The sequence below is a fragment of the Hemibagrus wyckioides genome, linkage group LG24, assembly GCF_019097595.1.
Source record: "Hemibagrus wyckioides isolate EC202008001 linkage group LG24, SWU_Hwy_1.0, whole genome shotgun sequence".
Taxonomy (NCBI): Eukaryota; Metazoa; Chordata; class Actinopteri; order Siluriformes; family Bagridae; genus Hemibagrus; species Hemibagrus wyckioides.
The window spans coordinates 8,680,849-8,695,878 of NC_080733.1; the positions used below are offsets into that span (position 1 = coordinate 8,680,849).

Genomic DNA, 15,030 nt, shown 5'->3' on the forward strand with positions numbered 1-15,030 from the left:
CTTGGTCCTGTCAAATATAGACTGCTCTGAGTGCATTTCACTGCTTCTCCGTGTGGATGAGTGAGACTTAGTGGTCATCAACCGGTGCTTCAAACTCTTCTGAAGAATAAATCCACTGCCAGGTAAAAATATAAGTTTAATTGTTTTAAATTTGTTTTTTGTTTTTTTTGTGCTATATTTTCTGTTCCTGTGTTACTGGACTGAAACGGTTTGGTAATATTTAAGCTGTTCAGCTGGCTCTATAAGAGTACAGGAAGTACAATATGTATATTTCTCCTGTTTAACAAGTATTACAACAGAGGAAACAAGTTACATTAAAATATAATTGTGGATGTTCTCTTTATGGAAACTATCGCATAGGATTAAGCGCATTGAAGGCAGCAGAAGTAAGGACTGAGCTGGGCTTTAACTGCAAAGTCAAAGTCATGCATTATCTCCTATAAATTAATCAACATTGCCCAAACCTTGGTCTTTATGTTTTGTATTATAATTTATGTCTTCATTATTTTCGTATGAATAGCGTGCAGACAGGCGGTATTTCGCCTTCCTTCAATGAAAGATGGAAATACCTTATTTGTAAGTTTGTATTGAATAGAACTCAGTGTTTGCACAATTAAAATAAAATACAAATAAAAGTCATTTTCTAGTATGGAAATGCAGCCAGGTGAATGATCAGGTTCATGCGGAGTTGTGGGTGTCCCCCGTTTCCATTCAAATTCTGGTCTGCTTTGTACCGCAGTCCTGTGACATTTCATTTAAACTGTTACATTAATCAGTTTATTATTATAATGGAAGACTAAAGACTAAAGGTTGTAATTTACATGACCGTGCTTTATCAAGCTCTTTATTATTACTAAAATGTGAACGCTTCTCATTCTGTTCTGGTTTGATCTGGTTCACCCATCCATTCAAGCAAGTATACACTGATTAGGCATAACATTATGACCACTGACTGTTGAAGTGAATAGCTCTGATTATCTCCTCATCATGGCACCTGTTAGTGGGTGGGATATATTAGGCAGCAAGTGAACATTTTGTCCTCAAAGTCGATGTGTTAGAAGCAGGAAAAATGGTCAAGCGTAAGGATTTGAGCGAGTTTGACCACGGGCCAAACTTTGATGGCTAGACAACTGGATCAGAGCATCTCCAAAACTGCAGCTCTTGTGGGGTGTTCCTGGTCTGCAGTGGTCAGTATCAAAAGTATCCTTTAAGTCCTGTATGTTGCAAGGTAGGAGGATCTGCTGCTAATATCTTGGTGCCCAATACCATAGAACACCTTCAGGGGTCTAGTAGAGTCCATGCTTCAACGGGTCAGGGCTGTTTATATAAAAATATTATATTATTATATATAATGTACTATTATATATATATATATATATATATATATATATATATATATATATATATATATAGTATAATATACTATATAATAAATATTTATATAATATACCGATACCAACACAATATTAGGCATAATGTTGTGCCTGATCGGGGTGTGTGTGTGTGTGTGTGTATAATATAAATAAAAATAAAATTTTATATATATATATAGAGAGAGAGAGAGAGAGTTGGAAACACTTGCCCTTACACCACGTTCATGTGTTTTTTTTCCTCTCCAGACAGTACAGCATCCCACTTTATCATCTGTGAAACTGGAGAACACCCCCACACTGTAGACATGCCAAATCATTGTATGGCTCTATAGAAATAGATTAGAAGGCCTGAGCTGGACAATGTCCAACTGGCACACTAGTCAGGATGTAATAAGAATGAGAGGTCCTAATCTAGGATAAGGTCTGTGAGCTCGTCAAAGTTGCAATAACACTTAAAGACTTGTGGCAGTGGTAGCTCAATGATTAAAACATTGGACTACTGATCATAAGGTTTATTAAATAGGATAAATGTAAGTCGGTCTGGATAAGGACATCTGCCAAAGATGCTGTACATAAATCCCCACAATGTGTGCTGCACTCTTAGTGATTTTTTTTTCTCATTCTTCAACATAAGGATTTGGAAATTATGCCAACTTTTTTAATCCAGATTAATTGATTGTACATATTTTCATTTATTCATCTTCAGTAACCTTGTGATCCTAATCAAGGTTAAAGTGGATCCTGAGCTTTTCCTGTGAACACTAGACTATAGATAGAAATACACCCTGGATGGCCTGTCCATATCAGGGCACCATGGACACACAAATTCACAAACTAGTGAACCCAGAGGAAACCCACACACACCCAAGAGGAAGAGAAATTCCCCACAGACCATAATTCAAAGTCAGGATGTAACCAGGAAGCTGTGATTCAGCAGCGCTGCCTGCAGTGCCACCATGCTGCCTGAGCAGAACATCTCAGCAACAGCTTGTCTTGTATTTACCAGCTGTTCTGCTCTTACTGTAATTCAAGCTGTGCTTGTGCTCCACCTATGCGGTGTAACTTTGCCCAGTCTATAAGTTAACATCACTTATCCTTGTCAAGTCAAGAGGCTTTTATTATCGTTTCGACCATATATAGCTTTTGCAGTACACGGTGAAATGAAAGAATATTCCTCCTGGACCCTGGTGCTACATAAAATGCAGGGCTACATTAAACAACACAGAACTAGGGCTAAAGAGTAAAAGAAAAAAATGACATATTGATATAAACTGCATGTGTGCAACCAGTGCAAGACAAGACACCATGAGAACAGACAATAGAATAAACTACAAGAACGATACGTAAAGATAACACCGATCAATAGTCTGCTGGTGTGCAAAACTGTTGTAGCAGCATTTAGAAAAAGTAGAGCTGTAATGTACAAAAGAAATTTCAGTTTGTAGCAATGTTTAACAAAATCCTACAGAATTAATTAGTCACCTAATGTCAGCAAGCTATCTTAAAAATAAGCTCCATTTGAAAGGGCGAAAGGATGGTGTGCTGTAATCCCAAAGTGTGCTGAATGTTTCTGGGCTGAAGGTAGATGCTTTTGTTGATGCAACTAGCCTGTGAATTCTAGTTGAAATATTTTGTAGAGAAAAAATTTATAATGCAGGTTGTGTGTGTTGTGTGTTTTGAAGGATTAACCCAATATTTGTGTTAGCTATATACACACTTGCTAAAACCCACACAAGCAGATAAAAGTACACAGATCAGGCAATCAAACAACTTTTCAACTGGAAAATTAAATAAAGATGTACAGCTGACGATCATCCATCAGTCACTAGCTTCTCTACCGAAATAGAAAAAAACAAAATAAAAGGCTATTCTATAGAGAGAAAAAAAATCTAAACCTTAATCAGTCATAATTAAGTCCTAATGCCTTTTTTTTTTCAATAGTCTAGTATTAGACATGTCCATTATCACACTCCTGTTTCTTGAGGGTTTTTAGGCTTGCTTTCTCTCTTTCTCTCTCACCTGAATGGTCCTGCCATTCACCATGTAGTAGGGTTTCTTTCGTGCTTGAATTTAGGGCATGATAACATTTGATATCTCTGTGCTGGGGTACGACTTATGCTTACAGACTTACTGCCACAGCACGGTCAACAGCCTTCAACTCTCAGCAGCTGAAGAACATAATGTAATACAGTATTTTTTCTCCCTTCCTTTCACATTTTTAAAAAAGTCCATCTCACTATAACTTTATATATTTGTCCAGTAGCAGTTTCAACAGAACAGAAATGATTGTGTGAATTTTGAGTATAGTTTTCAAAAGGATCAACGTCTATTTGAGTATGGGATGAGATATATGCTGTATTGTCCAGTATAATAATGAAGTGGGACTTCCTCTTTCTGGCACATAGACTCTTATCTGATGTAATTAAAGGGTGAGGCACGACTCCGGCTCCTCTTTCATTTGCAAGGTGTGATCTCTCTTTGGGTGACTCAGTTTCCCTGTTAATTCTCACTGTGTAAATTAAACCAGAGACGACACTTAGAGACTTCGTCTAGCTCCAGAGATACCGGGTAACGAATACAGCCAGTGCTTGTGTCTGATGCCTTTTGTACACCCCTAACAAATGCAGTGTGGTCATTTTCAGCATACAGTGGTTGAAGAAATCCTGGCCGGTTAAATGTGAAGTAAAAAACAACCCTGGTGGAACTTGTATTTCTGGCAAGGAATGCCAGGGTGATATCTGGTATCTCCTGTGCACATGGAGTCAGTGTTGTGAGAAATGACTAGCTTAAACTGAGAACTACCTTGTTCCTATGCCATTTTTATTTAGAATAAGGTGACTAATAGGGATGCGACAAAAATGTCGCACAAGACATGAAACGCACCAGAAATGACAACAGTAGACTATTTGTAGTATTATCTAGTATCTAGATAACACTATATCTGGTATTTCTAAACAATTGTGCATTTTGATTCAGAGAAATTGAGAAATCAGTTTCCTTAACAAATATTTGGTTTGAAGGATTTGAACCTTTCATCATCAATGTTACCAAAAACTTTGAGGTAGGAGTAACAGAATTGAATCTCATTATTTGTGTAAGTAGCTGCAGACGCTACTTCAGAATTGGGTACCAAATTCAGTTCTAGTGGCTTTCTTTATGCTGTCTCAAAATTTCAGCAGTTTCAGTAGTTAGGGCAGTGTGGGCAGCACTTATTTCTAATTAAGCTGCAAATGACTGATTGTGGGGGTTGTTCTTATGTACTCATAAGCCACAGACAAACATTAAAAAAAATACCTTTGCTTAGGAAAAGGAGATTTTTGTGATTACTGGCTTTTTAAGTGTTGCTTGTTATGGCTTGATTGGTGAATCATTAGTGGTTGTTTACCTGAAAGGAACTGTGTATATGCACAATGGAAAAACACAATGTTTACTCAAATCCTGCTTACTCTAAGGGCAACACATATAGGTCTGCAAATGCATAACACTTTTGTAAATTCTAGAATTAAAGGGTCCATTTAACCCAAACCATAACCCTAGGGTCCATTTTTTTTTTGTCCATTCAGAGATGTGCCTAAATATTCAAAAGGAAGAATTTATCCTTTTTGTACTTTAGGTAGGAACTAGAATAAATTTTTTAATTGTTTAAGAGTAAGAGCTATAATCAAGTATGCTGTTATTGTGAATGTAGCACTTTTAATGTACTGTAGAGTATATGCAGATTTTGTGCTTGTTTATCGACTAAAATCAATCAGTAGGTTATTATTATACATGAGTTTTGAGTAAACTGGCTTTCTCTACTTTTAAAAGAAAATGTCAAATATATTTAGAGATGTGATGGAGACATGACTAGGACAATGCCATCAACTGTTGCAAAACCGTGTGTGTGTGCATGCATCTGCACAATGCCAGGCAGTGGACTATGTTCAGACATGTCCTTACTGTAATAGGACACATGACCCATGCCTGGCTTACTGAAGTTTACGCTGTCACAGAGATGAGCTCCTCTATATTTAGCACAGAGCAGCGTGAGCCTGACCACGGCAGTCACTTTTTGCTGGAGTGCTCAGAGAGACACACGCACATCACTCTCACTCTGTAGTGGAAAGGACATTACAGCTGGTAAGCTTTTCAAGCAGAAGGCTTTTTTCTGTTCCCTCTGTACTGCTTCACCTCAGATAAGCCGTGTGTTCAGGAAAGTGTTCGTGATGATGCGTGGGAAATACCTGGCACAGAAGCCGTTACTGAAAATAAGGGAGTGAGAAAGTCAGGTGTTATAAATTTTTACTGTAGTTTTGCTTTCTGAATGATGGTTTTATGAAGTGGAATCAGGTTCTTGACTGTTATTACCTGTATCGGCTCCAGATCTTTTTTTAGGACTGCTTAATATAAGTAATAAAATAAGTGCTTATAATTTAAACATAAGCTGTGCGTTGATAAAATATGGCAGCCTTTTTTTGTAAGCTTAATTTGTATTTGCTGCATGTATAATATTTGTAATAAAAATGGAGAATAGTTGTCCTGTTTCTCTACTGTAAAAACTCATGACTCAAGCCTAATAGGTTGAATTGTCAAAAATTGTTTACAATGAACAGCTTTGTAATGTGAATTCCTACATGTGACACGAGCACGAGAGAGCAATACAGCAAGAAAAAAAAATGCTTTCCTGAGCATTTTGTGGCTCTGTGAGATCAAGTGGAAATCGAAGCAGTTTGCGCTACATTGGTTACACATAAGCACAGATTGTGTGGAAAAAGTAGTCTGAAAGGATAAAGTATACACTCTTAGAGCATTAAAACGTCCTCTAAAAATGTGTTTTGCATATAACGAATGCCCCAGCAACTACCCATAGACATCCAAGGTTAAGTGAGTTTTGTATAAACAGATCTCAAAATGCTGGTCTTTTTAATACTCACACATGTGCTACTGGTTGAAATTCTTTGGATTATTCCTTTAATGTTCTGTACCGCCTTCAGATTCAGGGAATATTTCAGTCTGATGATATCTTTAGACTTTTAGTCCGATTTGTACTGGCATGAAAATGTTTTAGTTAAAAAATACACTTCTCCAAGTCTGGATAAAAAGAAATCTGTCTTACTCCAGTAACCTATTATTTATTTCTTTTCAGGACTTTTATGAATACCGGTAAGCAACAGAAGCCAGTGCTTACAGGCCAACGGTTTAAGACTAGAAAAAGGGGTAAGTGTCCATTTTCAGCACTGTCCAGCTATACTGTCATATGCTGCAGTAATTTAACTGGATTATATAGGTTTTTTTTTTGTCTTGGAGGCTGTTTAAAAATGGTTTCCAAAATGACTTTTATCCAAGTTTATCTGGGCGCCTATCCATGTAAGTGCATACACACGCATACACACTCCCCTAAGGTATTCATGTGCTGCAGTCTTTCACTCTCTGTTGCAAAAGTCCCTGTAGCAGTTCTCTGCCTTCCATTAATAGACTGTTTGTGTCCGCTCTTGCACAACACTAAACTGTGTACAGACCCCCTACCACCTCACTACTGCTGCTTATTTTTCCACCTGAAACACACACACACACACAGATCAGGAACAGCAGCACTGAAGCTGCCCACATTGGTTCAGGTACTGGACATTTCAAACTGGCTTTACATGATTTAAATAAATTAGGGCTAGAGGGCTGTGATTGCAGCACAGTGCTTCATAGACAAATGCTCATGGAAAAACTGTTTCATCCTGAGCCTAGCTTGGCCTACAAAATGTTCCTCAGGGGCCTGTGGCTGCCAAATGTGAGGGTGTTTTTTATCACAGGACACTGGTGTCACACTTCAAAGCCTTGCTCTGTAGGTGCTATGGACTGTTCAGAAGTGGGGTGTCACTGCCACAGCCAGACTGTTAGTGTGTACTTTCACTCCTGTAGTCCGATGAATTCGTGGACCATGTACAGTAATGATGGACAGTAATTAGCTTATAAATCTCATTAAAAAGTGCAGTATTCATCACTCTCCAGCATTCCAGAAGAGAAATGTTTTTAGCGACCACTTAATGAAAAGTACTATGTACCAGTCTGTGTTGATCTGTACCAGTCTGAACCGGTCCCCCATTCAGTTTGGTTCTGATTACATCCCTCTGGTTATTGCAGATGAAAAGGAGAAGTTTGAGCCCACGGTTTTCAGAGACACAATCATTCAGGGCCTCTACGAAGCTGGGGGTGATCTTGATGCTGTAGCCAAGTTTCTGGATGTCACCGGTTCCAGACTGGACTACCGTCGTTATGCTGACACTCTGTTTGACATCCTCATCGCTGGGAGCATGCTTGGTGAGAACTAAGAAAGCAGAATGTTAATGGTTTGTGCTGTACTTTATTTTACTTTTAGATGTTTTAAAAGCTCTTCCTACATTTACAGTATTATTATTATTATTATATGAAAAATAATTGGCAGCTGGAGTTATGCTTCACTTAGTGTCACGATCAATAGCAACGGTGCATTGATATGGTTTAATGGGGTTTGTATAAAGTTGCACTAATCAGAGGGACAAGTATGAATTCTGCCTTAAAGAAACAGTTTAGGGAAAGTGAGTAACAGTGAGTTGAAGCTGAAATTAATACAATAAATGTAAATGCACATACAGTAGATATGCACTTACTGTAAACACTATCTGTTGCTATGGACAGTTTGTCAACCCTACATTCACTTAAATAAACCTAAATAAGAGCTATATTTTATATTTCATACATTAATTTGATCTGCCTTGTGTAATCACCTATACCAATGACCGTTTCTCTAAATTATTACACAATGACTTAGTAAGCTCTTTGGTAAAACGATTAATACCATTAATATCTTTATCAGGATTCACTATATGGGAAAAAATGTGTAGACACCTAGGAAGGTCACTCCCATATGCAAGTCTTCCTTAAACTGTTGGAGGCAGCTTGTTCCATCATGGCAGTGCACCTGTGCACAAAGCCACTTCCATGAAGATATGGTTTGCCAAATTTGAAGTGGAAGAACTTTGATATATATATATATATATATATATATATATATATATATATATATATATATATATATATATATATATATATATATATATATATATATATATATATACACATATACAGTGGCCATACAATGTATTCGTAAGCTTACATACTGCAGATGGTGTTGGTGTTGAGCTATTGTGTTTTTTTTTTTCACCTTTGTTGACCTCATCATAGGCAGTGTACAATCATGCTAGCCATTACACCATTAACTACTAACCTCTGATTGCCTTCCAGCCCCCGGGGGAACACGCATTGATGATGGAGACAAGACCAAGGTGACTGTTCACTGTGTGTTCACTACAGAGGAAAATCACACTGCTGTTCGCAGCTATGCTCAGGTAATGCTTGATAATACTCAGATGTTGCTTCACTAACTCCACCTTACTGAACAGTAAAAGCAATGCTCTGAAGTACAGACCTACATGACACTCCTGGTATTATGTTTTATACATTAATCCTGTTATACATTATCCTGTAATAAAACTGTTTATTATTATTACAACACTTTGGAAAGGCATTTGTTTAGTTATTTTTCATTTTTTTCCATCTACATATCACCAGGTTTTCAATAAACTTATCAGGAGATACAAATATCTGGAGAAGGCATTTGAGGAAGAAATAAAAAAGGTACTTTGCTTGTACTCTACTTCTTCCAGCAGATGGTGATTATACTGTGTGGAGGTAAAACAGTTCTTCTTGCATCTTTCATCAGTCAGTGTAAATACTGCTATATGGTATAAGAGCTCTGTTCTGTTTGTCAGGATGAGTCAGTGTTGTCTCTGTTGCTCCCTTTTATAACTCTTCTGACAGGCTCTAATTACATCTTTGCACCTTTATTATGAAATTGGCCACATCTGAAGGATCATTTTATTTTGGAAGAGCTTTGCTGATTAATAAGACTAGTACACTGAGATCAGAACACATTAATGGTCGATGCAGTATGTATTATACCGTACTGTGTAGCCCTCATTATATTATCCCATTAGTGTTGATTTTCTTCTTCAAATTGAATTTTGGTTAAGCTGCAGACTGACTCACGATACTGAATCCGAAACCTGGCAGTTTCAACACGTGAGCCTAGATATTTCATAATAAGGTGTGCCCAAGGTATAATAACCAAACCACATAATTGTGGACCTTTTGAAACTGTAGTCAATAAATACTCATTATGTTAAAGTTTCTGGTTGCTATATAATTAAGAATGAAGTATTCAGTGTTTTTGCTTTTTTTATGCCTTTGTTTGTCCTGGACAGCTGCTTCTCTTTCTGAAAGCCTTCACTGAGTCTGAGCAGGCTAAACTTGCCATGCTGACCGGCATCCTGCTGGCCACTGGCACACTGCCACCTGCCATCCTTACCAGCCTTTTCAGTGATAACATAGTGAAAGAAGGTTTGTGACATTCGGCTTTAAGTGTGTGTGTGTGTGTGTGTGTGTGTGTGTGCATGTAAACAGATTTCACATTTGATCTGACATTCATTAATCTTCAATAACCACTTAAATGTTTTATGATTATGATTACATACGCTAACTGAGCACTTTATGAAGAACACCCGCACATCAAAACATTCATGCAATTATCTAATCAGCCAATCGTGTAGCAGCAGTGCAGTGTATTAAATCATGTAGTTACAGGCTTTAGGGAGTCTGTGGAAAATGTGATCTCAGTGATTTTGTCTGTGGGCATTCCCCCATGGCACAATTTACTCATTTTCTAACAGCATGATAATGGACCATGTCAAAGTCGTCTCAGATTAGTTTTGGCAATATAACTTTTGCACCTCTGCCAAGCACCAAAAGTTTTTTCTGAAGTAGAGTTCTCATATTTTAATTAAAACAGATGTATGGAAATCCCTGTAGGGATGGGACACTTTACATGTGCGTACTAGCTAAGCAATACTTATTCTTCCATATGTAGGTTCAAATTGTAGTCATTTTAGAGACATGTCTATTTTTGTGACTGTTCAGTGCCAGTAAAGGTTATTTTGGAATTGTACACCATGTAAATGCACCCTGATGTTTTTCAGAACAATCCTTCTATGTTTGTGGAAATTTGATTGTTTCACTCAGTTTAATGTTAATTTTATTATACAGGAATCGCTGCTTCCTTTGCAGTGAAGCTGTTCAAGGCATGGATAGCTGAGAAAGATGCCAATGCTGTGACTTCAGCCCTGAGAAAGGCCAGCCTGGATAAGAAACTTCTTGTATGTTTGTGTGTGGAAAAATTGCCTGCGGTTTCAATAAGTGGATGATATTTAATATCGTAAACATGCTTAAATTTGAGATGATCAGCAGATCTGTGAAGGTGTTTGCTCTAAGCTTTCATGACCGTGAGAACTGGACATTGTAAACAAGAAAGAACACAGGATAATCTTACAGCTCTTTACTTTTTTTTTGTACAGTATTACTACATTTTAAAATAATTTATGTTATATTTAATTCTCTATTTAACTTGGTATTCATTAACTCAGTCCCATATAATATCCTCAGGAACTCTTTCCTGCCAACAAGCAAAATGTGGAGCACTTCTCCATGTACTTTAATGAAGCCGGGCTAAAGGAGCTGTCGGACTACCTGCGTGTGCAGCAGTCTTTGGGCACTCGCAAGGAGCTGCAGAAAGAACTGCAAGAGCGTCTGTCTCAAGAGTGTCCCATCAGAGAGGTGAACATGCCAAGTCACCATCTCTTTGGTTGTATTTTAACATTATTTGTTTTGAAGTCCTGTATATCGGTCAAAGAAACATTCTTTAAATGAATAAAAGTCTATATTCTAAATTTTAATCCTATCAGTTGACTATTTTAATTATTTTATATAAGAACAGTTTAAAATAACAGTTAGTGTAGAAAATTTATACCACTGACCTGTTAAATTCTTGGTTCTGATTGGTCAGAACATGTTGATTAATTGTTGATCAGCAGCCCTGACAGTGGTTTTAGTTACAAGACTGCAAAGCTTATTCTAATATGGATCTAAAAGGAGATTTGGCATTTTGTAAGTGTTTACTGTATATCTACTAAATAAGTCATTAGCAAACCTGATTTGCAGACAACCTTAAGTTTAAAGTTGAATGTAATTATAAATGTATAAAAAGTATGATGTCGTTCTTTAATAAATAGCAAATTGTACTTACTGTAAAATTGTTGTATAAGTGAAAGAAAACACATTGGGTCACATGGGCTTGTAACAGTAACTCCTATCAGGCCGCAACAAACCACCTTGGTGTTGATCAATTTCCTTTAACAGCGCAACCTATTGCTCTTTATTCCTTAAATAATCATATAGGTTTAGATTTATACATTCAAATGCAAATAAATTTCCTGTAAGTCTACTGATTCAAAAGTCATGTTTCATTTTTGACCCTATAGCGGAGTTGGAAACACAACTTTCAGAAAACCTATTGAAAAATATGTAACTTGTTTTATTAAAGTAATATTCAACACATTAATTTAATATTTTGCAGCAAAAACTTTCACTTTGCTCAAGATCAACAATTATCCAGTATTAGTGTTTAATACAATAGCTTCTTCTGAAATGCATCTCAACAGATCATCTGGAAATAAGTTGATTTTGTATGAAAATCCAACCAAAATACAACTTTGGTTGTGTCGGCTGCAGAATTTTATTCTTTTGAAAATCTAGAAATATCTTAAAAAGATATGTATGTATGTATTTGGGTGTAAGTGTATATGGGTATTGACTAGATGTTCAATTTCGTGTTCAGATTGTGGTGTATGTGAAGGAGGAAATGAAAAGGAATGATCTGCAGGAGCAGGCTGTGATTGGCTTACTCTGGTCCTGCCTTATGAACGCTGTGGAGTGGAACAAGAAGGAAGAGCTGGTTACTGAGCAGGCCCTCAAACACCTAAAGGTACCGAGGTTGCAGAGGTGTTCTCCTTAAATATGTTAAATACATTTTGCCATCTTACTGCAGTGACTGTGACTCTAACCTGCATGTCCCTGGGTGTAGGAAGCAGGAAAGCTAAGCAATTTATTCATAGTGTTGGTGTTGACATTCGTAGTATAATAGTTTTTTTTGCCCGTATAGACTGCTCACAAACTTCATTCCAGAGCAAAAGTTCAGAGCACTTCTTTTAGCTCTTTTTACTGTTACGAGTCTATTCTGCTATTTCATAACTGTATCTATGAGCCTTCACTGATTAGTCATCCTGATGTCTCACTTTTTTTTTGTGTAGCACTACGCTCCTCTGCTGGCTGTGTTCAGCACTCAGGGTCAATCTGAACTGGTCTTGCTGCTGAAGATTCAGGAGTACTGTTATGACAACATCCACTTCATGAAATCCTTCTCCAAGATAGTGGTGCTGTTCTACAAAGGTACTTAATAATAGCAAAAACTCACTTGCTCAGTTATGGTATGTAGATATAAATAGCTTCAGAAGAAATGATACTTGTTCAATTTACACCTTACCCTGAATGTAACTGATTAACAAAGAAAGTGTGTGCTGTCCAAACAAATGTATTTTGTCCCTTAATTATATACTTTAAATGATGTTAATCAAATCATGTAAACTCCTCTCCAAATAACATATTTGTATTTACAATATTCTCAATGGAGCAACTGCTACATATACATTATATTGCCAGATGTTTTGGGACATCCCCCCAAATCATTGAATTCAGGTGTTCCAATCACTTCCATGGTCACAGGTGTATTAAACCAAGCACCTAGGCATGCAGACTGCTTCTACAAACATTTGTAGAAGAATGGGTCACTCTCAGGAGCTCAGTGAATTCAAGTGTGGTAGCGTGATAGATTGCAACCTGTGCAATAAGTCCATTTCTTGAAATTTCCTCACGACAAAAATATACCACGGTCAATTGTTAGTGGTATTATAACAAAATGGAAGCAACGGGAACAACAGCAACTCGGCCATGAAATGGTAGGCCATGTCAAATCACAGAGTAGGGTCAGCACATGCTGAGGAGCACAGTGTGCAAAAGTCGCCAACTTTCTGCATAGTCAATCGTTACAGACCTCCAAACTTTGTGTGGCCTTCAGATTAGCTCAAGAACAGTGCATAGAGAGCTTCATGAAATAGGGTTTCATGGCCGTGCAGCTGCATCCAAGCCTTACATCAACAACATAAACCTTGTGGAAAGCTTTCCCAAAAGAGTTGAAGCTATTTTAGCTGCAATGTGTGGGACAACTCCATATTAAATCCTACAGATTAAGAACGGGATGTCATTAAAGTTCATCTGCATGTAAAGGCAGGTGTCTCAAAACTTTTGGCTATGTATGTATATAGGCAAGATTTTCATAGACAAGGTTCATAGACACTCCAGAATAATAAAGAATAAAGTAAAATATAGTACCTTCTTAGATTGCTGTTTCAATATAATTACAAAAAAAAGATTTCGTGTCAGAGGTCCGTTACTTATTAGCAGATACTTCAAAAAAAAAAAAAAAAAACTCAAATGGTCTTCATGTGACTTTGCACCCTTCTCTGTTAATAGCTGATGTCCTTAGTGAGGAAGCCATTTTAAAATGGTACAAAGATGCTCATGCTGCCAAAGGGAAAAGCGTCTTTCTGGAGCAGATGAAGAAATTTGTGGAGTGGCTTCAGAATGCCGAGGAAGGTATGCAGGTTTTACAAAGACATTGAAAAGTATAAACTCTGCTTCGTTCTCAGTTTTGCTTTACTGTATATACATCATACCAGCCACTGCTGAAGGTAAATCATTAATTGTGTATGGTACTCTCTCTGGCAGAGTCTGAATCCGAGAGAGAAGATTAGCATTCGGGACGCCTGGAGATCACTGCACACTGTTCTCTGAAGCCTGTTAGCGCACTGTAGTAGGACGACTCCTAGACAATCGAGCACAACCAACGGGAGAAGCCATAGATATCCTTTTAACAAAAGACACATAATCTTTACTAATGCTGATCAGGTACTGTGTAAATTAGCTTCTCAAATATTCAATTGAATAAACCCGCTTGTATGTATGAGTAATTTTTATTAATAAAATGGTTTTTATATGCACCATCTTTTGCTGAATTGTCACTTAAATATCTAGTTTTTACTGATGTGGGGGATTAGACGGTTTATAGCTTTTTCTTTTTTTCCCCCCATGAAACTGTAATGCAGTGAGAAGTGTTAAATTGTTTTCCCAATAAAGTAACTTTTTTAAAGCCCAAATGCTTTAGTGGCATAAATCAAGCCCTGTGTTTTTATATCTAATGTGCTGTTACACTATGAAGGTTATGAAGCTCCCAGTATTGCCTTCACTTAGGTTTTTAGTTTAAAAGAGAAGCATAAAGAAACATAAAGATTACATTGTTATAACAAAAGATTAGTATGTTCAGTTACACAGCCATAAGATTGAATGTTAAACCAGTGAGTTTTTAAGTAATCACTTAATTTAACCAAATATAAAGTTTCTGAATATAAAATGGTTCCACGATGGTGAATCTCTGTGTTGTTGAGCATAGTGCGTCTGCTACCGCTCTCTGATTGGTCGACAGCGTGCTGTGTCGCCTACCGCTCTCTGATTGGTCGACAGCCTGCTGTGTCGCCTACCGCTCTCTGATTGGTGGACAGCGTGCTGTGTCGCCTACCGCTCTCTGATTGGTGGACAGCGTGCTGTGTCGGCTACCGCTCTCTGATTGGTGGACAGCGTGCTG

General features: G+C 37.4%; 1 protein-coding gene across 2 annotated transcripts; it reads left to right on the top strand.

The window, feature by feature from the left end:
* Positions 1-34: 34 nt before the first annotated feature.
* On the top strand, positions 35-14,545 carry bzw2 (basic leucine zipper and W2 domains 2). 2 transcript variants are annotated; one of them, XM_058377854.1, is made up of 12 exons: positions 35-122; positions 6,499-6,569; positions 7,488-7,664; positions 8,628-8,731; positions 8,955-9,020; positions 9,647-9,782; positions 10,485-10,594; positions 10,881-11,051; positions 12,112-12,258; positions 12,584-12,722; positions 13,863-13,985; positions 14,118-14,545. In XM_058377854.1, exons 2-12 carry the CDS (start codon positions 6,506-6,508, stop codon positions 14,141-14,143), a joined length of 1,263 nt encoding a protein of 420 aa, XP_058233837.1. In that variant the 5' UTR covers positions 35-122; positions 6,499-6,505; the 3' UTR covers positions 14,144-14,545. The 2 variants fall into 2 exon arrangements, with proteins under 2 accessions (XP_058233837.1, XP_058233838.1); XM_058377855.1 differs by lacking the exon at positions 35-122 and adding an exon at positions 5,346-5,492.
* The last annotated feature ends 485 nt before the right edge of the window (positions 14,546-15,030 follow it).

Bases quoted from the DNA above. Each gene is read 5' to 3' on its own strand.
- bzw2 (XM_058377854.1), top strand. From the start codon at position 6,506: ATGAATACCGGTAAGCAACAGAAGCCAGTGCTTACAGGCCAACGGTTT. The intron at 6,570-7,487 runs GTAAGTGTCCAT...TGGTTATTGCAG, and splicing joins GTTTAAGACTAGAAAAAGGG to ATGAAAAGGAGAAGTTTGAG. The intron at 7,665-8,627 runs GTGAGAACTAAG...ATTGCCTTCCAG, and splicing joins CATCGCTGGGAGCATGCTTG to CCCCCGGGGGAACACGCATT.